Genomic DNA, 20,866 nt, shown 5'->3' on the forward strand with positions numbered 1-20,866 from the left:
GTGGGCACCACTCACTGCCAGGGGCACACAGGGATAAGCAGGGTGGGCACCACTCACTGCCCATGAGGGCACACAGGGATAAGCAGGGTGGGCATCACTCACTGCCCTCAAGGGCACACAGGCACAACCAGGATGGGCACCACTCACTGCCAGGGGCACATAGGGACAAGCAGGGTGGGCACCACTCACTGCCCATGAAGGCACAGAGGCACAAGCAGGGTGGGCACCACTCCAAGGGTGGGGCAGGGCTGGGTGGGCACCAGGGGTCGCACCTGGCAGGAGGCTCCGCGGTACCCGGCCGGGCAGGTGCAGTCCTCCACCTCGAGCGCGGGCGGGCGGCCGGTGGCGTGTGGCACTGCCACGTCCAGGCTGACGTCTGCCAGTCTGTGGGGCAAGACAGGCTGTGCCCAGTGCCCTGCCCGCCCCACGCCCCGCACGCCCGGCATGCCCACCCCGTGCCCGCTACCTGCTCTCCTCCTGCCGCTCCCAGTAGGTCGCTCGGATCAGGAAGAGGTCGAGGTCGGCCAGAGCCATCAGGAGGTGCTCGCGGGTGGCACCGTGCCCGTCCGCCCGGCGCCAGGCGTGCTGCGGGCACAGCCCCAGCTGAGTGCCCTGACCCCGACCCACACCCCGGGGCCCAGAGAGGGCACCCAGCTGCGCTCACCTCCCGGAAGGGCACGGTGACGGTGGTGGGCACCCCGGGCGGGGGGTTGGCATCGGAGAAGTGCTCCAGGAGGATGCCATTGCCCTGCAGCACGACGGCAGGCTGGCGAGGCAGGGGCTGGGCACCTGCCGGTGCCCGGTGTGCCACCCTGTAGCGCAGCTCCCCGCCGTACGACGTCACCTGCAGCGCAGGGCATGGTGAGGCTGAGCACAGCACGGGCACAGCCCTCCTGCCACCCTTGGCCCCCTTCTGTCCCTTGCCATCCTTGCCACTTTTGTCTCCCTCGCCAGCCTTGCCACCCTTGTCCCCCTTGCCACCCTTGTCCTCCTTGCCACCCTTGTCCCCCTTGCCAGCTTCGCCACCCTTGGCCCCCTTGCCACCCTTGCCCTCCTTGCCACCCTTGTCCCCCTTGCCAGCTTCGCCACCCTTGGCCCCCTTGCCACCCTTGTCCCCCTTGCCAGCTTTGCCACCCTTGTCCTCCTTGCCACCCTTGCCCTCCTTGCCACCCTTGGCCCCCTTGCCACCCTTGGCCCCTTTGCCAGCTTTGCCACCCTTGGCTCCCTTACCACCCTTGTCCCTTTTGCCACTCTTGTCCTCCTTGCCACCCTTGGCCCCCTTGCCTCCCCTTGCCCCTGTGCCCGTGGCGGGCACCTTGTCCCCGGTGAAGGCCTCGGGCAGCAGCCAGTAGTAGACATCCTGGGGCAGGGTCTGGAAGGCATCGAAGAGCAGCTCCCGGGGGGAGGAGAAGGTGGCACCGGTGCCCGACTGTGTGCCAGCCAGGTTGGCCAGGGGCAGCGGCGGAGTGCCCTCCGCTGTCAGCAGCACCTGGAAGGGAGGGCCTGTGGCTGGGCATGGTGTGGCATGGCACAGCATGGCACCACATGGCATGGCATGGCACTACCTGGCACAGCACATCACGGCACGGCATGGCACAGCAAGGCATGGCAAGTTACAAGCTGGCACAGTACATCATGGCACAGCATGGCACAGCATGGCATGGTAAGTTACAACCTGGCGCTACCTGGCACTAGCTGGTATGGCACAACAAATCAGGGCATGGCTTGGCATATCATAGCATGGCATGGCATAGCATGGCATAGTAGTGACATGCCATGGCACAGGATGGCACAATGTGCCATATAATGACATGACACAACCCAACCCAACATGGCACATTGCATAGCATGGCACAGCATGGCATTAGCCTGGCACTATATGGTACACCATAACATGGCATGGCACCAAATGGCACAATGCTGCACAGCATGGCCTGGCACAACATAGCATGGCATGGTACTGCTGTGGCACAACATTGCACAGCATGGCATGACATGATGACACATAGCAGGGCACAGCATGGCATGGCACAACATTGCATATCCTGGCATGGCACAGTGTGGCATGGCACAGAATGGTACAACATGGCACAGCACAGCATGGCACAAAATGGTACAACATGGCACAGCACAGCATGGCATGGCACAATGTAGCATGGCACAGAATGACACAACATGGCACAGAATGGCATGGCACAATGTGGAATGGCACAGCATGGTACAACATGGCACAGCATGGCACCAGATGCCACAACACAGCATGGCACCACACCACATCCCACAGCACATCATGGCTCAACATGACACAGTAAGGCCTGGCACGGCCTGGCACGGCCCTGAGTACCTGGTGGCGGTGCCAGGCGGAGCTGTGGCAGTGCCTGGTGATGCCCATGCAGAAGCAGGGCAGGCAGCCCTCGGGGTTGGCAGCGCTCAGGTGGAAGGTGCCAGCGGCGCAGGCGTCGCAGAGCTGCCCACGAACGTTGGGCTGAGGGCACAGAGGGCAGCACTCAGGGGGTGCCAGGGGCTGGGCCTGGGACCAGCTGGCACACAGGGGCAGCAGTGGAGTGGCACTGGGCAGCTGGATTGGGTGCCAAGGGAGTTTGGAATGGGTGCCAAGGGGGTTGGAATGGGTGGCATGGGGGTTGGAATGGGTGCCAAGGGGGTGGGAATGGGTGCCAAGGAGGGTTGGTATGGGTGCCAAGGAGGGTTGGAAATGGGTGCCAAGTGGGTTGGAATGGGTGCCAAGTGGGGTGGAATGGGTGCCAAGGGGGTGGGGAGGGGTACCATGGGGTTTGGAATGGGTGCCAAGGGCATTGGAAATGGGTGCCAAGGGGTCTGGACTGGGTGCCAAGGAGGGTTGGAATGGGTGCCAAGAGGTTTGGAATGGGTGCCAAGGAGGGTTGCAATGGGTGCCATGGGGCTTGCAGACTGGGTACCATGGGGTCTGCAATGGGTGCCAAAGGGTTGGAATGGGTGCCAAGGAGGGGTTGGCCTGGGTGGCATAGGAAGGGTGGAGTGGGTGCCAAGGGGGTGTGGACTGGGTGCCATGGGGCATTGGAATGGGTGCCATGGGGGGGTTGGACTGGGTGCCATGGGGCATTGGAATGGGTGTCATGGGGCAGATGGTCACACTGGGTGCCATGGGGGCATTGGAATGGGTGCCATGGGGGGGTTGGACTGGGTGCCATTGGGGCAGGGGCAGACTGGGTGCCATAGGAGGCTGGAACGTGTGCCAAGGAGGATTGGACTGGGTGCTGAGGGCAAGGGGTGGGACTGAATGCCAAGGAGGATTGAACTGGGTGCCATGGGGCATTGGAAAGAGTGTCATGGGGGGGTTGGACTGGGTGCCATGGGGCAGACTGGGTGCCATAGGAGGCTGGAACATGTGCCAAGGAGGATTGGACTGGGTGCTGAGGGCAAAGGGTCGGACGGAGTGCCCCAGGGATTGGACTGGGTGCCATGGAGAATGGCACTGGATACACAGGGATGCCCCTGGATGCCATGGGGTGGTGGCAGCACCCAGCCCCCCCCTCACCCCCTGGCACCCTGCCCTCACCTTGCAGTGACACGTGCCGCTGGCATCGTCCTTGCCCCCGCGGGCATCACACTTGACGAGCTCCTGACCTGCAGGCAGCGAGGGTGAGGGTGGGGGGCAGCCAGAGACAGGGAGGGGGCACCCAGAGTGGGTGAGGGGGCACCCCTGGGTGAGGGGTGTGGGGGGAGCACCCCAGAAGCAGCACTCACCAATGGGGCTGCATTTGCCACCTGGCTGGATGGGGTCCCCCTCATAGCCTGGAGCACACCTGGGGGGGAGGGGGGATGGGTGAGGAGGGGGAGGGTAGGAGAGGGGTGGGGGAGGGTGGGGGTGGGGGAGGGTAGGAGAGGGTTGGAGAGGGTCAGGGAGGAGGAATGAGGGTGGGAGGGGGTGGGAGAGGGGTGGGATAGGATGGGGGAGGGTGGGTGATGGGGGAGGGGAGTCTCAGAGCGGGGAGGGGTCTCAGCTGGGCGAGGGGTGTCCGGTGGGGCTGTGGGGGCTCTCGGGACCCCCTGTGCCCACCTCTCGCAGCGGCGCCCGGCGTATCCGGGGGCACAGGCGTCACAGGTGGCCTGGCCATCGGTGTCCAGGAAGCAGGACTCTGAGAACCTGCAGGGACAGAGAGGGTGGCACAGCAGGATGGCAAGGGTGGCACAGCAGGACAGCGAGGGTGGCACAGCAAGAAGGCAAGGGTGGCACAGGAGGACAGTGAGGGTGGCATAGCAGGATGGCAAGGGTGGCACAGCAGGACAGTGAGGGTGGCACAGCAAGAAGGCAAGGGTGGCACAAGAGGACAGTGAGGGTGGCACAGCAGGATGGCAAGGGTGGCACAGGAGGATGGCAAAGGTAGCATAGGAGGACAGTGAGGGTTGCACAGCAGGACAGTGAGGGTGGCATAGGTGGACACGGACGGTGGCACAGCAGGACAGTAAGGCTCTGGGGTGGGGCAGGGTCCCCCTGGGGCTGGCACTGACCTGCGGGACGCCTCGGTGTAGGGGCAGGGGCAGGGGTGGCAGGCGGTGGCGGTGCCCTTGGTGGCATCACCGAAGAAGCCAGGCTTGCACTTCTCACACTGCGGCCCCTCCGTATTGTGCTGGCAGTTCTGGGGGGCAGGGCTGGCATCAGGGCCTGGCAGCACCACGCCCCCTGCCCGTCCCCAGGGCCCCTCCCCGCTCCTTACCAGGCAGTGCCCGAAGGCAGGGTCGCAGGTGCTGGAGTGGCCGTGGCAGCCGCAGCCGGAGCAGGTGCCCAGGTAGGGTCCCTTCCTCACCCGCTCGAAGCGGCTGGCACAGCGCTGGCACGACAGCCCCGCGTAGCCCACCGGGCACCTGGGGAGGGGGCGGTGTGACGGTGCCAGCCCAGCAGGGGCGGCCCCCAGCCTGCTGCCCGCCTGCCACCGCTCACCTGCACTCCTCCACCTCCCCGGCCGGCCCCAGGCCGCTGTCGCCGGGGCCGGTGACGTCCATGGTCACGTCGCTGAGCCCCACGCTGGCCATGTGCCCGTCGTACACTGCCCGCAGGAAGATGCCCTCCACATCCTGCAGCACCAGCAGCAGCAGCTCCCGGCTCACGGGGGCACCCTCCTCGTCCTCCCAGTGGGCCTGCCAGGATGGGCACACCGGCGTCACCCCCGGGGGGAGATCACCGCTGGCAGCAGCGGCCTGCTAGCACCACCAGCGCTCGCTCGTCATCGCTGGCATCACTTGCTCCTCACCACCACCACCTACCCATCACCTACCCACCACCACCATCACCACCTACCCATCACCACCTACCCACCACCACCTACCCACCATCACCTACCTACCACCACCTACCCACCACCATCACCTACCCACCACCACCTACCCACCACCACCTACCCACCACCATCACCACCTACCCACCACCACCTACCCACCACCATCACCTACCCACCACCATCTACCCACCACCATCACCTACCCACCACCATCTACCACCCCATCCTACCCACCACCCTACCCATCACCCTACCCACCACCCCCTACCACACATCTACCACCACCCTACCCACCACCACCAATCCACCCACCTACCACCACCACCCCCTACCCACCACCACCACCAAATACCCACCACCACCTACCCACCACCTACCCACCACCACCACCACCTACCCACCACCTACCCACCACCTACCCACCACCATCACCACCTACCCACCACCACCTACCCACCACCACCTACCCATCACCACCTACTCACCAACACCTACCCACCACCACCACCACCTACCTATTGCCACCAGCATCACCACTGGCATCATCCATCAGCTGCTGACCAGCATTACCCCGCCACCAGCAATACCACCGCCATCACCCACTCATCACCACCGCCATCACCCACCCATCACCACCACCATCACCCACCCATTACCATCACCATCACCCACCCATCACCACCACCATCACCCACCCATCACCATCACCATCACCCACCCATCACCACCCATCACCCACCCACCACCATCACCCACCACCCACCCATCACCCACCCACCACCACCCACCCACCCATCACCACCACCATCACCCACCCACCATCACCCACCCCCATCACCCACCCACCCACCCATCACCACACCCACCCATCACCACCCCTCACCCACCCCACCACCACCCATCACCCACCCACCACCTCACCCACCACACCACCGCCATCACCCACCCATCACCACCACCATCACCCACCCATTACCATCACCATCACCCACTCATCACCACCACCCCCCCACCCATCACCACCACCATCTCCCACCCACCACCCCACCCATCACCATCACCACCTCCCACCCACCACCCCCACCATGTCCCGTGGCACCCCACACCCACCTCGGTGAAGGTCACACGTCTGCGGTTGGTGACGTCTGGCTGGGTGGCACCGGCTCGTGCCCGCAGCTGGCGCCCGTGGCCCCGCAGCAGCACGTCAGGGTGGGTGGTAGGCTCGGGGGGTCCCCGCCCCAGGCGGTACCGCACCCCATAGCTCAGCTCTCCCCCGTAGGCATCCACCTGGCACGATCGGTGGGCAGTCAGCAGCCGTGGCATCGGCGTCCCGACCCCCACCCCCCTCCAGCCCCACCCTGCTGTCACCTTGTCCCCAAGGAAGGTGCTTGGCAGTGCCCAGAAGGCATCGAGGGCAAGGAAGCGGCGGGAGAGGTCCAGCAACTGGAACTCTTCTGTGCCCACATCCAGGTGGAGCTGGGTAGCAGAGAGCACCGGCGAGGACGGGGACGCTGGCACCGTCACGTTGACACCTGCCAGGAGAAGGCTCAGCCCCTGGGGTGCCCTCGTGCCCTGCTGCTCCCTCGTGCCCTGCTGCTCCCTCATGCCCTGCTGCTCCCCTGTGCCCTGCTGCTCCCTTCATGCCCTACTGCTCCCTTCATGCCCTGCTGCTCCCCTGTGCCCTGCTGCTCCCTTCATGCCCTTCTGCTCCCTTCATGCCCTGCTGCTCCCTCATGCCCTGCTGCTCCCCTGTGCCCTGCTGCTCCCTTCATGCCCTGCTGCTCCCCTATGCCCTGCTGCTCCCTTCATGCCCTGCTGCTCCCCTGTGCCCTGCTGCTCCCCTATGCCCTACTGCTCCCCTGTGCCCTACTGCTCCCCTGTGCCCTGCTGCTCCCCTGTGCCCTGCTGCTCCCTCATGCCCTGCTGCTCCCCTGTGCCCTACTGCTCCCCTGTGCCCTGCTGCTCCCCTGTGCCCTGCTGCTCCCCTATGCCCTACTGCTCCCCTGTGCCCTACTGCTCCCCTGTGCCCTGCTGCTCCCCTGTGCCCTGCTGCTCCCTCATGCCCTGCTGCTCCCCTGTGCCCAGCTCACCCTTGAAGTCGTCAGGGCGGTCGAAGCGCAGCCGCAGGCGCTGGCGCTGCCGGGAGGTGGCACGGCAGGAGGTGGTGGCACCGAAGCAGAAGCAGGGCAGGCAGCGCGAGGTGCCTGGCACCTGGAAGTGGCCCTCGGGGCACGGCCCTGCAGGAGAGGGGGGGTGAGCGCCGGCGGCGGCGCCAGGATGGCACCAGGGGGCCGGGCAGGGGGCACCCACCGGGGCGGGTGACGGTGAGGATGCTGTCGGGGATGCCAAACACCATGCCCAGGCTGTTGATGGCCTCGCAGGTGTAGGCTCCCTGGTCGGCCTCCTTCACGTCGCGGATGGTGAGGGTGCCCTGCCCGGCCTCGCTCCGAATCGACACCCTGCAGGGCACCCAGGGCCTGCCACACCGGGCAACCCGTGCCCACCACACCCAGCACACCCAGCACACCCGGCACCCAGTGCATGGCACACCCAGAGCCCAGCACACCTGGCACCCAGCATGCATGACACCCAGCACCCAGTGCCTGGCACACCCAGTGTCCACTACACCCAGCATACCCAGTGCTCAGTGCCCAGTACACCCAGCACCCAACACCCCCAGTGCCCCCAGTGCCCAGTGCCCAGTACACCCAGCACCCAACACCCCCAGTGCCCAGTGCCCCCAGTGCCCAGTACCCCCAGTACACCCAGTGCCCAGTGCCTCCAGTACACAGTTCTCCCAGTGCCCAGTACACCCAGTGCCCAGTTCCCCCAGCACACTGAACCCCCAGTGCCCAGCACCCCCAGCACCCCCAGTTCACCCAGTGCCCCCAGTACCCAGCACCCCTAGTGCCCAGCACCCCGGCACAAGCCCCTCCCACCACAAGCCCCACCCAATCAGAAGCCCCCACCCCAGTGCTAAGCCCTGCCCCCATGCCCCACCCCAGCCCCGCCCCACACACCTGTGGCTGCTGGGGGTGTGCCCCCAGTTGAGGCGCCAGGTGATGATGGGGGTTGGCACCCCGGTGGCCACGCAGGTGAAGGTCACTGTCTGGCCGGGCACTGCCCGCACCGACTCCTGGGGCAGCGTCACCACCTGCGGGGGCACTGCCCGCCCCGCCCCGTCACCACCCTGGCACCGCCCAGCACTGCCCCAGCACCAACACAACACCACCTGGCACCACCCAGTACCGCTCTGGCACCACCGTGGCACCACCTAGTACCACCGAGCACCACCCTGGCACCACCCTGGCACCTCCCCAGCACCACCCATCATCACCTGCAGAGGCACTGCCACCCCATCACCACCTGGCACACCTCTGGCACAGCTCTGGCATCACCCACCACCACCTGCAGGGACACTGCCCAACCCACCTGGCACCACCCCATCACCACCCTGGCACTGCCCAGGCACCACAACTCACCACCTCAACAATACCCCAGCACCACCCCATAGGGGTGCTGGTGGTGCCCTGCCCTGGCACCACCTGGCACCATCTCCTCACCACCCTGGCCCCACCAGTCTGGGTGCCATACTGGGACTGGGTGACCAGCGTGGCACCCAGCACTGTGCCATGGCAAAGGGTCCCCAGTGGGGCACTGTTTAGGCACAGGGACAGTGTGCCCAGCCCTGTGCCATTGTATGGGGTCCTCAGGCATGGTGCCATGTGCTATGTGCCAGTGCCATGGCACAGATTCCCAGCCTGGTCCCTGGGCATGATGTGCCCAGCCTGGTGCATGGCAGGAGATCACTGGACACAGTGTGCCCAGCACAGTGCCACATCCCTGGGTGGAGTGTCCCAAGCCCTGTGCCATGGCACATGGTCCCCAGCACAGCGCAGGGTCCCTGGCACAGCTTGGGCACAGTGTGCCAAGCCTGGTGCAATGGCACAGGATTCCTGGGCATGATGCCCCCACCTGGTGCCATGATGTAGTGCCCCCAGCTCAGTGCCATGGCACAGGCTCCTGGAGTGAAGTCTCCTTAGCCTGGTGCCATGGCACAGGATGCCCACCTCAGTGCCACAGCATGAGGTCCCTGGACACAGTGTGCCCAGTCTGATGCCATGACACAGTCTCCTCAGCCCAGTGCCATGGCATAGCATCCCTGGGCACAAAGTCCCCAATCTCAGTGTTCCCAGCCTGGTGCCATGGCACAAGGTCCCTGGCACAGCTGCACGTAGTGTGCCCAGCCCAGTGCCATGGCAGTGTTGCCAGCCTGGTGCCAGGACAGAGTGTCCCCATGAACTCAGTACCCAGCCTGGTGCCATGGCACAGAGTCCCTGGCACAGCTGAGATGCAGTGTCCCCAGCCCAGAGCCATGGCACAGGGTCTTGGCACAAAGTCCTCAGCCTAGTGCCAGCTCACAAGGTCCCTGGCACAGCTGTGGGTAGTGTCCCCAACGTGGTGCCAGGGCACACTGTCACCAGCCTGCTTCTGTGCCACAGAGTCCCCAGTCTGGTGCCATGCCCCTGGGCACTATGTCCCCAGCCTGGTGCCACACCACATTGTGCCCAGCCTGGCACCACATCCCTGGCACAATGTCCCTAACCCAGTGCCATACTATGTTGTCCCCACTCTGGTGCCATGTCCCTGGGCACCATATCCCTAGCCTGGTGCCATACCACACTATCCCCAGCCTGGCACCACACCCTTGGGCACCATGTCCCCAGAGCAGTGCCATGCACCATCCCCAGCCTGGTGCCACCTCTTGGGGGCAGCCCCCGCCGGGCACTCGGCCACACCACAAGGTCCCCCCCCAGCCGCAGGGCCCCGGGCGCCCCGAGCCTGGCAGCGGTGCCCGCTGGTGCCACTCACCGCAGCCAACCTCGTCGGAGCGGTCGGGGCAGTCGGGCTCGCGGTCACACTGGTAGCTGGCACGGATGCAGGTGCCAGAGGCCAGGCAGCGGAACTCTGCCGGCCCACAGGCAGCCTCCGGAGCCTTGGTGGCTGAGGGAGGTGCCAGCACCTCAGCAGGGGCCCGCGGGCACCGCCTGGCACCCCTGAGCCCCGCCTGGCACCCCCAAGGCCACCTGGCAGCCCTGAGCCCAGCCTGACACCCACAAGCCCTGCATGGCACCCACAAACCCTGCATGGCACCTGAGCCCCATTTGGCACTCCCTGAGCCCCACCTGGCACTCCCCAAGCCCTGCTTGGCACCCCTGAGCCCTGCCTGGTGCCCTTGAGTCCTGCCTGGCACCCCCCGAGCCCCACCTGGCACCCTCAAGCTCTACCTGGCAACCCCTGCACCCTGCTTGGCACCCCTGAGCCCCACCTGGCATCATCATGGGCACCACCTGGCACCCCTGAGCCCTGCTTGGCACTCCCCGAGCCCTGCCTGGCACCACTGTGCTCTGCCCGGCACCCCCAAGGCATGCCTAGCACCCCTGAGCCCCACCTGGCATCCCCATGGGCACCACCTAGCACCCCTGAGCCCCACTTGACACTCCCCGAGGCCTTCCTGGCACTCCCTGAGCCCTGCCTGGCACCACTGAGCTCTGCCTGGCACCCCCAAGCCCTGCCTGGCACCCGAGCCCCCTGGCACCGCGGGCACTCACGGCAGTCATCCTCGTCGGAGCCATCCCCGCAGTCATTCTCCCCGTCACAGCGCCACAGCTTGAGGGCACAGTGCCCATTGCGGCACTTGAACTCGTTGGGCTCACAGGGAGAGGGAGTGCCTGGGCATGGAGACAGGCAGCGGGCACAGGGGGTGGTGAGCAACGGGCGGGGGGGGGGGACAGGTGATGGGGGGTGGTGGGCAAGGGGGAGGGGAGTGATGGGTAGTGGGTGGTGGGTAGTGGGCAAGGGGTGATGGCTGATGGGCAAAGGGGTGGGGTTGGTGAATTGTGGGTGGTGGGTGATGGGTGGTGGGTGGTGGGCAAGGGGTGGGGGAGTGGTGGGCAAGGGTTGATGGGTGGTAGGCAGTGGGTGATGGGTGGTGGGTGGGGGAGTGGTGGGCAGTGGGTGGTGGGCAAGGGGTGGGGGAGTGGTGGGCAGTGGGTGGTGAGTGATGGGTGATGGGCAGTAGGCTGTGGGTGATGGGTGAGGGCTGATGGCTGGTGGGTGACGGACGGGCAGTGGGCACCGTGTGATGGGCAAACGATGATGGACAGGCAGTGGTGACAGAGAGTGGGTGACAAGCAGTGGGTGACAGGGAGTGGGTGACAAGCGGTGGGTGACAGTGGGTGACAGGCGGTGGGTGACAAGCGGTGGGTGACAGGCGGCGGGTGACAGGCGGTGGGTGACAGTGGGTGCCATGCAGGGGCGGTGCCACCCACGGGGTGCCCCCCATCCCCATGCCCGCGTGCCCCTGGCACCGCTCACCGCAGGCCTGCTCGTCGCTGCCGTCGGCACAGTCAGGTTCCCCGTCACAGACGTAGTCCCTGGGCACGCAGTGCCCATCCGAGCAGGAGGCTTCGCCAGCCGGGCACCCGCTGCCCACCCCCGGCCTGGGGGGCCGCGGGAGCAGGGGGTGCCGCCCGGGCGCCCGGGGGGTGGTGGCAGCGCTGGGGGTGCTCAGCGGGCGGCTGGTGGCCGGGCGAGAGGTGGTGGTGGGGGGAGGCTGAGTGCCAGGGTCTGGGGGGAGAAGGGAGGGTGAGGGGAGGGGGATTGGGGTGCAGGGGGAATGGGGGTGAGGGGTGCAGGGGGGAAACAGGGGGGTGAAGGGGGCTGGGGGGGCTGGGAGGAGGGAATTGGGGGGGCAAGGGGGAAATGGAGGTGCAGGGGGACAAGGCGGGGGAGAGGGTTGGGGGGAATTGGGGTGCAGGGGGAATAGGGGGTGAGGGGGTTTAGGGGAGTTGGGGGGAAATGGGGGTGCAGGGGGGAAGTGAGGGGGTGAGAAGGTGATGCAGGGAATTGGGGGTGCAGGGAGCTCCGGGGGGTGCTGCTGGAGGGGTGCTGCAGGGAATGGGGGTGCAGGGAGCTCCGGGGGGTGCTGAGGAGGTGCTGCAGGGAATGGGGGTGCACAGGGCTCTGGGGTGCTGCTGGGGGGGTGCTGCAGGGAATGGGGGTGCAGGGGGCTCCGGGGGGTGCTGCTGGAGGGGTGCTGCAGGGAATGGGGGTGCAGGGAGCTCCGGGGGGTGCTGCTGGGGGGGTGCTGCAGGGAATGGAGGTACAGGGAGCTCCGGGGGGTGCTGAGGAGGTGCTGCAGGGAATGGGGGTGCAGGGGGCTCCGGGGGGTGCTGCAGGGAATGGAGGTGCAGGGAGCTCCGGGGGGTGCTGAGGAGGTGCTGCAGGGAATGGGGGTGCAGGGGGCTCCGGGGGGTGCTGCTGGGGGGGTGCTGCAGGCAATGGGGGTGCAGGGGGCTCCGGGGGGTGCTGCTGGGGGGTCTCACCGCAGCCGTGCTCATCGGAGCCATCGCGGCAGTCCGGGCGCCGGTCGCAGAGGTACTCAGCAGCCACACACTCCCCACTGCCACAGCTGAACTCCAGGGGGGTGCAGGCACGGGGCTGGGGGGTCACTGGGGGGGAGAGGGGGAGCACAATTAGCATGGACCCCCCAAACCCCCACTGCAGGAAGGGGCTGAGCCCTGCCAGCACAGGGGATCCCAGCCTAGGCCAGCTGGCCTGCTCGCAGCACCCCCAAACCCTGCCAGGCACCCCCCCCCCCCCTAGCCCCGGCCCCCTCCCCAGCTCCCCCCCTGCCCCGCGGGGTCTCACCAGCCCCCAGGCGGCGGAACTGGAAGCCGCGGGGGGAGGTGTGGTAGGAGGCGATGGAGCCCGCGGCCAGCAGGTCCTGCAGCACCGCCCCCAGCTGCGCCGCGTCCGAGTTCCCCTCCGAGCCCACGTCCAGCTCCACGAACACATCACCCTCCAGCTCCCTGCCGAGCACCACCAGCGGGAAAGGGGGGGCTCAGCACCCCAAAAATCTGCCCTCTGCGCCCCCCCCTTCCACAGACCTCCGCACAGCCTCCCCAACACCCCAAAAACTCCCCATCACCCCCAAACCTCCTCAAACCTCCCCATCACCCCCAAACCTCCCCAACACCCCAAACCTCCTCCTATCCCCTCACCCTCTCAACCCCCTCCAGCCTCCACACTCCCCTCTGCCCCCCCAAGCCCCCTCATATCCCCCCACGGCCACCCCTCCCAACCCCCCTCCAGCCTCCCCAGCACGCTCTGCCCACTCCCCCCCCCCCACGAGTCCCCCCTGACCCCCCCCAGCCCCCTCCCCAGCTCACTTGATGAACACGACGCTGACCACCTGCTCCCCAGGCACTTTGTAATACTCCGACTCCAGCTGAAGAAGGAAGGGGTTGGGGGGAATGGGGGGGAGGTGTCAGAGCGCCCCCACGGGTGCCCCCCCCCAGCCCAGCACCCCCTCCCCAGCGCCCCCTGCCCTCACCGTGTCCACCACGGCCTCGGAGATCTCTCGGAACTCCTGGGAGTCCGGCAGCTGCAGGCGGGGGCTGAAGTCGATGCTGCGAGTGAAGTTCACCAGGGCGCGGAAATAGACTGGGGGGAGGGGCGGGGGGCACAGGCCGGCGGGGGAGGGGAGGGGGGGGTTAGGTGGCAGCTGAGCTCCGGAAAGTACCCAGCGGTGCCCCCCCTTCAGCCGGCTGTGCCCCAGCCACCTGTGCCCCTCATCCACTCACACCCCATCCAGCTGTGCCCTCATCCAGCTGTGCCCCTCACCCACTCACACCCCATCCAGCTGTGCCCTCACCCAGCTGTGTCCCCTCATCCAGCTGTGCACTCATCCAGTTATGCCCCCATCCAGCTGTGCCACTCCACCCACCTGTGCCCCTACCAGCTGTGCTTCACCCACCTGTGCCCCTCATCCACTCACACCCCATCCAGCTGTGCCCTCATCCAGCTGTGCCACCCCACCCACCTGTGCCCCCATCCACACACACCCCATCCAGCTGTGCCCTCATCCAGCTGTGCCCCCTCACCCAGCTGTGCCCCCTCACCCAGCTGCGTTCCCTTCCCCCCAGACCCCTCCCCCTCCGGGGTTCCCCTCCCCCCCTCAGGAGAGCACAGCCAGGGTGGTACGGGGGGGGTGCCCCCCAGTGGCACTTACTCAGGGGAGGTTCCTCCTCGGCCACCACCATGCCCGCGGGCACGGGGGGGGGCCTGGGCACTGCCCAGCGAGGAAGAGGAGGAAGAAGAGAAGAAAGAAGAGGAGGAGGAGGAGGAGGATGGAGACAGAGCTTGAGAGCGGTGAGAGGCAGGAGCCAGCCCTGGCACAGAGGCCACCCCAGGGCACCTCCTTACCAGTGGGTGCCAGCCCGATGCCAGGTGCCCGGGTGGTGCCAGCCAGTGGCCAGGGCACTGCGCTGCCCTCCTCGCCGCTGCCATCTGCAAGAGGGATGGCACAGCTGGCACCCAGGCTGGCAGCCACTCACAGTGCCAGCCAACCAGGGTGATGCCCAGCCTTGGCGGCACCCAAGCGCATTGGCACCCACCTAGTGCCACCTTACTGCCAGATGCCACCAGGTCCCAGTGCCATCTGTAGTGCAGGCACCATGAGTGGCACCAAGGGTGGCACCCACTCATAGTGACACTCGCCCACAGTGACACATTCATGATGGCATCCAGTGCCACCTTACCACCCAGTGCCACCTTACCACCAGGTGCCACCAGGTCTCAGTGCCCTCTGCAGTGGACATACTGCAGCTGGAAGCCAGGGTGGCACCCACCCATAGTGCCACTCATCCAGGGTGGCATCCACACAGAGTGGCACCACCTATGTTAGTGCCCATCCACAGTAGCACCCACCTTGTGCCACCTGACTGCCAGATGCCACCAGGTCCTGGTGCCATCTGCAATAGGGACAGTGTGAGTGGCACCCATGGTGACAAACAACCTGACTGGCACCTACCCACCCATGGCACCCAGTGCCACCTGACTGCCAGATACCACCAGGTCCTGCTGCCAGCTGCAATGGTTCCAGTGTGAGTGGCACCTAGGATGGCACCTACCCACAATGACTGCCACAGACCTGGTGCCAGCAGGTCCCAGTGCCATCTGAGATGGGCAAAGGACAAGTGGCACCCAGGCTGGCATCCACCTATGGTAGCATCCACCCACAGTGGCACCCCCAGTGCCACCTTACCACCAGATGTCACCAGGGGTGGCAGTGCCATCTGCACGGGGGCCAAGACAAGTGGCACAGGTGGTGACCCCATCCCTGGTGGCACCAATCCATGTGGGCACTGAGTGCCACCTTACCACCAAATGCCATTAGGTCCTGGCATCATATCTGATGGGCATGGCATAAATGGCACCCAGGATGGCACCCACTCATGGTAACTCTGCACCCACAGTGCCACTCACCCACCCAGTGCCACCTCACTGCCAGATGCCACCAGGTCCTGCTGCCAGCAGCATGGGTGGCACCCAGAGTGGCACACATCTATGGTAATACCCAGCCAAGGTGGCACTCCTCCATGGCACCTGGTGCCACCTTGCTGCTGAATGCCACCAGGCACCACTGCCACCTGTACTGGGGACAGGGCTGGTGGCACACTTGGTGGCTCCCAGCCATGGCACCAGAAGCCACCAGAGGTGGTGCCAGCTCCTGCTGCCATCTGGAATGGGGCCAGTCTGTGTGGCACTGAGGATGGCACCCATCTAAGGTGGCATTCACGCAGGGTGATGCCCACCCATGGCACCCAGTGCCACCTTATGAATGGATGCCACCAGGTCCTGCTGCCATTTACAGTGGGGCCAGCGAGAGTGGCACCCAGGGTGGCACCCATCCCTGTGATGCCCACTGGAGGTGACAGCCCAGAGTCCCTGGCATCCCACCCCTGCTGGCACCCCCTCACCCATGGCACCAGCTGCCACCATGGCCTGCTGCCATCTGCAACCCAGACTGGAAGAGTGGCACCGAGGGTGGCACCCCCTTACAGTGACACCCATGGTGACACCAACTCATGCTGCCCACTCACCTCTGGGTGCCACCAGGTCCTGGTGCCACTACCAGTGGGCACAGTACAACTGACACCCAGGATGCCCCTCACCTCCAGGTGCCACCAGGTCCTCGTGCCATCTTCAATGGGCACAGCACAACTGGCATGGCACTCACCAGAGGTGACATCCAGCAATGGTGCCCCTTGGCCCTGGTGCCCCCAGTGCCACCTCACCTCTGGGAGCCACAAGGTCCTGGTGGCACCTCCAGTGGGCACAGCACAACTGGCACCCAGGATGCCCCCTCACCTCCAAGTGGCACCAGATCCTGGTGGCACCTCCAGTGGGCACAGCACAACTGGCACCCAGGATGCCCCTTCACCTCCAAGTGGCACCAGATCCTGGTGGCACCTCCAGGGGGCACAGCACAGCTGGCACCCAGGATGACACCCACCAGAGATGACATCCAGCCCTGGTGCCCCTAAGCCCTAGTGCCCCTGGTGCCACCTCACCTCTAGATGCCACCAGGTCCTGGTGCCACCTCCAATAAGCACAGCACAACTGGCACTGCACCCACCAGAGTTGACATCCAGCCCTGGCACCCCTCAGCCCTGGTGTCCCCAGTGCCACCTCACCTCTGGGAGCCACAAGGTCCTGGTGCCACCTTCAGTGGGCACAGCACAACTGGCACCCAGGATGCCCCCTCACCTCCAAGTGGCACCAGATCCTGGTGGCACCTCCAGTGGGCACAGCACAGCTGGCACCCAGGATGACACCCACCAGAGATGACATCCAGCCCTGGTGCCCCTCAGCCCTGGCACCCCTCAGCCACGGTGCCCCTTGTGCCCCTCACCTCCGGATGCCACCAGGTCCTCGTCGTCGGAGAGCTGTCTGTAGTAGCGGCGCCCGCGGGTGCCCAGGGGCTGGTCTGGCACCGTGTCCTCGGGGAAGGAGCTCTCTGCCAGGCCCCTGCTGCCATGGCTGACCTGAGAGACACTGCAGTCAGCCTCTGCTGGGTGCCAGGCTGGGCACTGCCCGCGGCAGCAGGGCAGGGGGGGAGGGGATGTGAGCAGCTGGGCACTGGCAGGGCTGGAGCTGCATAGCTGTGCCATGGAGTCACAGCCTGGGCACCGCCTCAGTGCCCACCCACTGCATGCCTGCACTGCCAGCGCCACAGCAGCACCAGGATACCAGCATGGCACCCCTGTGCCACTGCCACTGTACCCACATGGCACCCCTGTGCCACTGCCACTGTACCAGCATGGCACCCCTGTGCCACTGCCACTGTACCCACATGGCACCCCTGTGCCACCACCACTGTACCCACATGGCACCCCTGTGCCACCACCACTGTACCCACATGGCATCACTGTGCCACCAACACAGCACTGTCAGGATAGCAGCATGGCATCATTGTGCCACTGCCATGGTACCAGCATGGCACCCCTGTGCCACTACACTGTACCACCATGGCAGCCCCATGCCAGCAACACAGCACCACCAGGATATCAGCATGGCACCACCATGCCATTGAAACAGCACTGCCAGCCTCCCAGCATGGCACCCCCCTGCCACAGTCATGGTACCAGCATGGCACCATCGTGCCACCACCACAGTACCAGGATGGCACCACAGTGCCACTGACATAGCACTGCCAGGCTACCAGCATGGCACCACTGTGCCACCACCATGCACTGCCACAGTGCCACCCTGGCACCATCACACACCATGAAGACATCAGCATGGCACCACCATGGCACTGCCATGCACCACCATGCCCTGTCATGGTACCACCATGGCACCACCATGCTCCATCACAGTACCAGCATGGCACTGCCATGCACTGTCATGGTACCATTAAGGGAGTGCCATGGCATCACCATGCACCTCATAGTACCACCATGGCACTGCCAGTCACAATCACAGTGCCACCATGGCACTGCCATGGCATCACCATGCAGCACCACAGTACCACCACAGTACCACCCTGGCACTGGCACTATGCACCATCATACACCACCATGGCACTGCCCTGGTGCCACCAGGGCACACAGCTGTGCCCAGGCATCTGCACTGCTGCTGCGTGCAGGGGCACAGGGATCTGTGTGCCCCCTGGCACCTGGCACCATCCCAACAGTTCCCTCACACGGAGCCCCAGCTCTGCACACTGGCACAGGGCTGCAGATGGGCACTGGCACCTCCCTGTGCATGTGTGGGCACAGGGACAGCTCTGCACACTGGCACATGGCTGCACAGGTGTGTGCCCCATGCCCGGGCACCCACACCCCCTGCACACACCTGTGCCCCATGCCTGGGCACCCACACCCCCTGCACACCTGTGCCCTAGATCCAAGCACCCACACCCCCAGGTCGTGTGCCCCATGCCCACACACCCACACCCCTTGCACACATCCGTGCCCCATCCCTGTGCCCCCACACCTCCTGCACACACCTGTGCCCCACCTGTACACCCTCACACCCCTTGCACACGGGTGTGCCCCATCCCCTCACCCCCACCCCCCCTGCCCACGCCTGTGCCCCATCCCCGTGCCCCCCGGGCGTGTGCAGGCCCCGATGGGTGCCCCCCGTGCCCGCCGAGGAATCCGTCAGGGCAGCACTTTGCTGAGCAAACAAGGGGCAGGGATTAGGCAGGAGCTGGGCAGGGGGGCAGGGCCCAGAGGGGGAGGAACAGGGCCAGGGCCAGGGGAAACTGAGGCACGGAGCAGCCAGCTGGGTGCTGAGCATGGGGGGGGGTCGGCTCCTGACCCCCCAAATGTGTGCTGAGTCTGGAGGTGCTCAGCTCCTGACCCCCATCCATGCACTGAGTCTGGGGGTGCTCAGCTCCTGCCCCCCATCCATGCACTGAGTCTGGGGGTGCTCAGCTCCTGACCCCCATCCATGCACTGAGTCTGGAGGTGCTCAGCTCCTGACCCCCATCCATGCACTGAGTCTGGGGGTGCTCAGCTCCTCCCCCCCATCCATGCACTGAGTCTGGGGGTGCTCAGCTCCTGACCCCCATCCATGCACTGAGTCTGGGGGTGCTCAGCTCCTCCCCCCCAGCCATGCTGCTCTGCCACTGTCCCCCCACACCTGCACTGATCATGTTGGTCCTCAGCCACCACCCCCTCACCACTGCACTGAGTCTGGGGCTGCTCAGCACCACTGCACTGGGACAAGTGGTGCTCAGCCCCACTCCCCACCAGTGCACTGTGTCTGTGGGTGCTCAGCACCACTGCACTGAGGCAAGGGGTGCTCAGCACCACCCCCTACCAGTGCACTGTCTCCGTGGGAGCTCAGCACCATTCCCCACCAGTGTGTTGGGTCCGAGGGTGCTCAGCTCCATGCCCCCCCACAGGCACTGTGTCTGTGGGTGCTCAGCACCACTCCTCACCAGTGCACTGTGTCTCTGGGTGCTCAGCACCACTCCTCACCAGTGCGTTGGGTCCGAGGGTGCTCAGCACCACTCCTCACCAATGCGTTAGGTCCGAGGGTGCTCAGCCCCACGCCCCCCCCCCCCCCCCCCAGGCACTGTGTTCGAGGGTGCTCAGCAGTGGCGGCAGAATGGCCTCTGCCGCTCTGGCGGCCGCCGGTGGCCGGTGCCGGCCGCTCTCCCCTCTCCGGTTACCGGAAGGTTCCCCCCAAGCTGCGGCCCCGCGCCCGGGTCCCCCCCGCCGCCAGGGCCGGGGCACGGCGCCCGGCCGGACACCGCCGCCGCCGCTCACATTTTCCACTCGCCGGCCCAAATCCTGCCCCGCACCCTGGGGAACGTGGGGGGAGCCGGGGGGGGAGGGGGTGAGGAAGAGGAGGGCAAGGAAGAGCCACCCTGGAGGAAGAACCACCCTGGCCGCCGGGCACCTCCGCTCCGGGGACCATTGGAGTGCAGCAATTTGGATGCACACAAATCCCCCCCGACCCCCCGTTAAATCTGCATTGGGAACCCCAAATCTGGACCCCTCCCCCCCCGCCCCGAGTCTGGATATGCCACACAACCCCCCCCCCGCAAACCTGGATGTATCCTCCCAAACCTGGATGTATCCTCCCAAACCTGGATGGATCACCCCAAACCTGGATATGACCTCCCCCTAGTCTGGAATGACCCCCCCCCCGTCTGGAAGGACTCCCCAAGTCTGGAAGTAGCCCCCCCCCCAGTCTGGAAGCAGCTCCCCCAGTCTGGAAGGACCCCCCCAGTCTGCAAGTAGCTCCCCCGGACTGGAAGGACTCCCCGAGTCTGGAAGGGGCTTCCCCAGTCTGGAAGCAGCTCCCCCAGTCTGGAATGGCTCCCCCAGTCTGGAAGGGCTCCCCCAGTCTGGAAGTAGCTCCCCCAGTCTGGAAGGACTCCCCCAGTCTGGCAGCAGCTCCCCCAGTCTGGCAGTGTCCCCCCCCAGTCTGGAAGGGGTCTCCCAGTCTGGAAGGACCCCCCCAATCTGGTTGTAACCTCCCTAAATCTGGGTGGGACCCCCTGGATGGGACGCCCCCCCCCCCCCCTAATCCAGATAGGACCGAGCTGGAGGTAACCTCCGCCCAGTCTGCATGTGTGTCCCCCCCCAGTCTGGATATGTGTCCCTACATCTGGATGAGACACCCCCTCCCCAATTTGGATGTACCTCCTTAAATCCAGATGTGCCCCCCCCCCAAAAAAATCTGGATATACCCCCCCTAAATCTGAGCATATCCCTCAAAAT

At 65.8% G+C, this 20,866-nt stretch overlaps 1 protein-coding gene across 1 annotated transcript in view; it reads right to left on the reverse strand.

Annotated features, from left to right (window-relative positions):
* The window catches only part of HSPG2 (heparan sulfate proteoglycan 2), a 65,414-nt gene that overhangs the window by 40,777 nt on the left and 3,771 nt on the right, over positions 1-20,866 (reverse strand). The window contains exons 2-26 of the mRNA XM_054395119.1: positions 17,038-17,170; positions 14,547-14,630; positions 13,675-13,784; positions 13,511-13,569; positions 12,990-13,150; positions 12,665-12,790; positions 11,655-11,906; positions 10,889-11,008; positions 10,149-10,280; positions 8,297-8,441; positions 7,587-7,735; positions 7,367-7,513; positions 6,645-6,808; positions 6,387-6,563; positions 4,940-5,136; positions 4,716-4,863; positions 4,510-4,637; positions 4,058-4,144; positions 3,745-3,803; positions 3,557-3,624; positions 2,345-2,485; positions 1,316-1,489; positions 665-844; positions 467-585; positions 273-384 (exon numbers count right to left, since the gene is read on the reverse strand). Of these exons, the coding sequence (XP_054251094.1) occupies positions 273-384; positions 467-585; positions 665-844; positions 1,316-1,489; positions 2,345-2,485; positions 3,557-3,624; positions 3,745-3,803; positions 4,058-4,144; positions 4,510-4,637; positions 4,716-4,863; positions 4,940-5,136; positions 6,387-6,563; positions 6,645-6,808; positions 7,367-7,513; positions 7,587-7,735; positions 8,297-8,441; positions 10,149-10,280; positions 10,889-11,008; positions 11,655-11,906; positions 12,665-12,790; positions 12,990-13,150; positions 13,511-13,569; positions 13,675-13,784; positions 14,547-14,630; positions 17,038-17,170 (3,372 nt within the window). The remainder of the gene's footprint in view (positions 1-272; positions 385-466; positions 586-664; positions 845-1,315; positions 1,490-2,344; positions 2,486-3,556; positions 3,625-3,744; positions 3,804-4,057; positions 4,145-4,509; positions 4,638-4,715; positions 4,864-4,939; positions 5,137-6,386; positions 6,564-6,644; positions 6,809-7,366; positions 7,514-7,586; positions 7,736-8,296; positions 8,442-10,148; positions 10,281-10,888; positions 11,009-11,654; positions 11,907-12,664; positions 12,791-12,989; positions 13,151-13,510; positions 13,570-13,674; positions 13,785-14,546; positions 14,631-17,037; positions 17,171-20,866) is intronic.

This window comes from Indicator indicator, chromosome 32, assembly GCF_027791375.1.
Source record: "Indicator indicator isolate 239-I01 chromosome 32, UM_Iind_1.1, whole genome shotgun sequence".
NCBI classification, from domain to species: Eukaryota; Metazoa; Chordata; class Aves; order Piciformes; family Indicatoridae; genus Indicator; species Indicator indicator.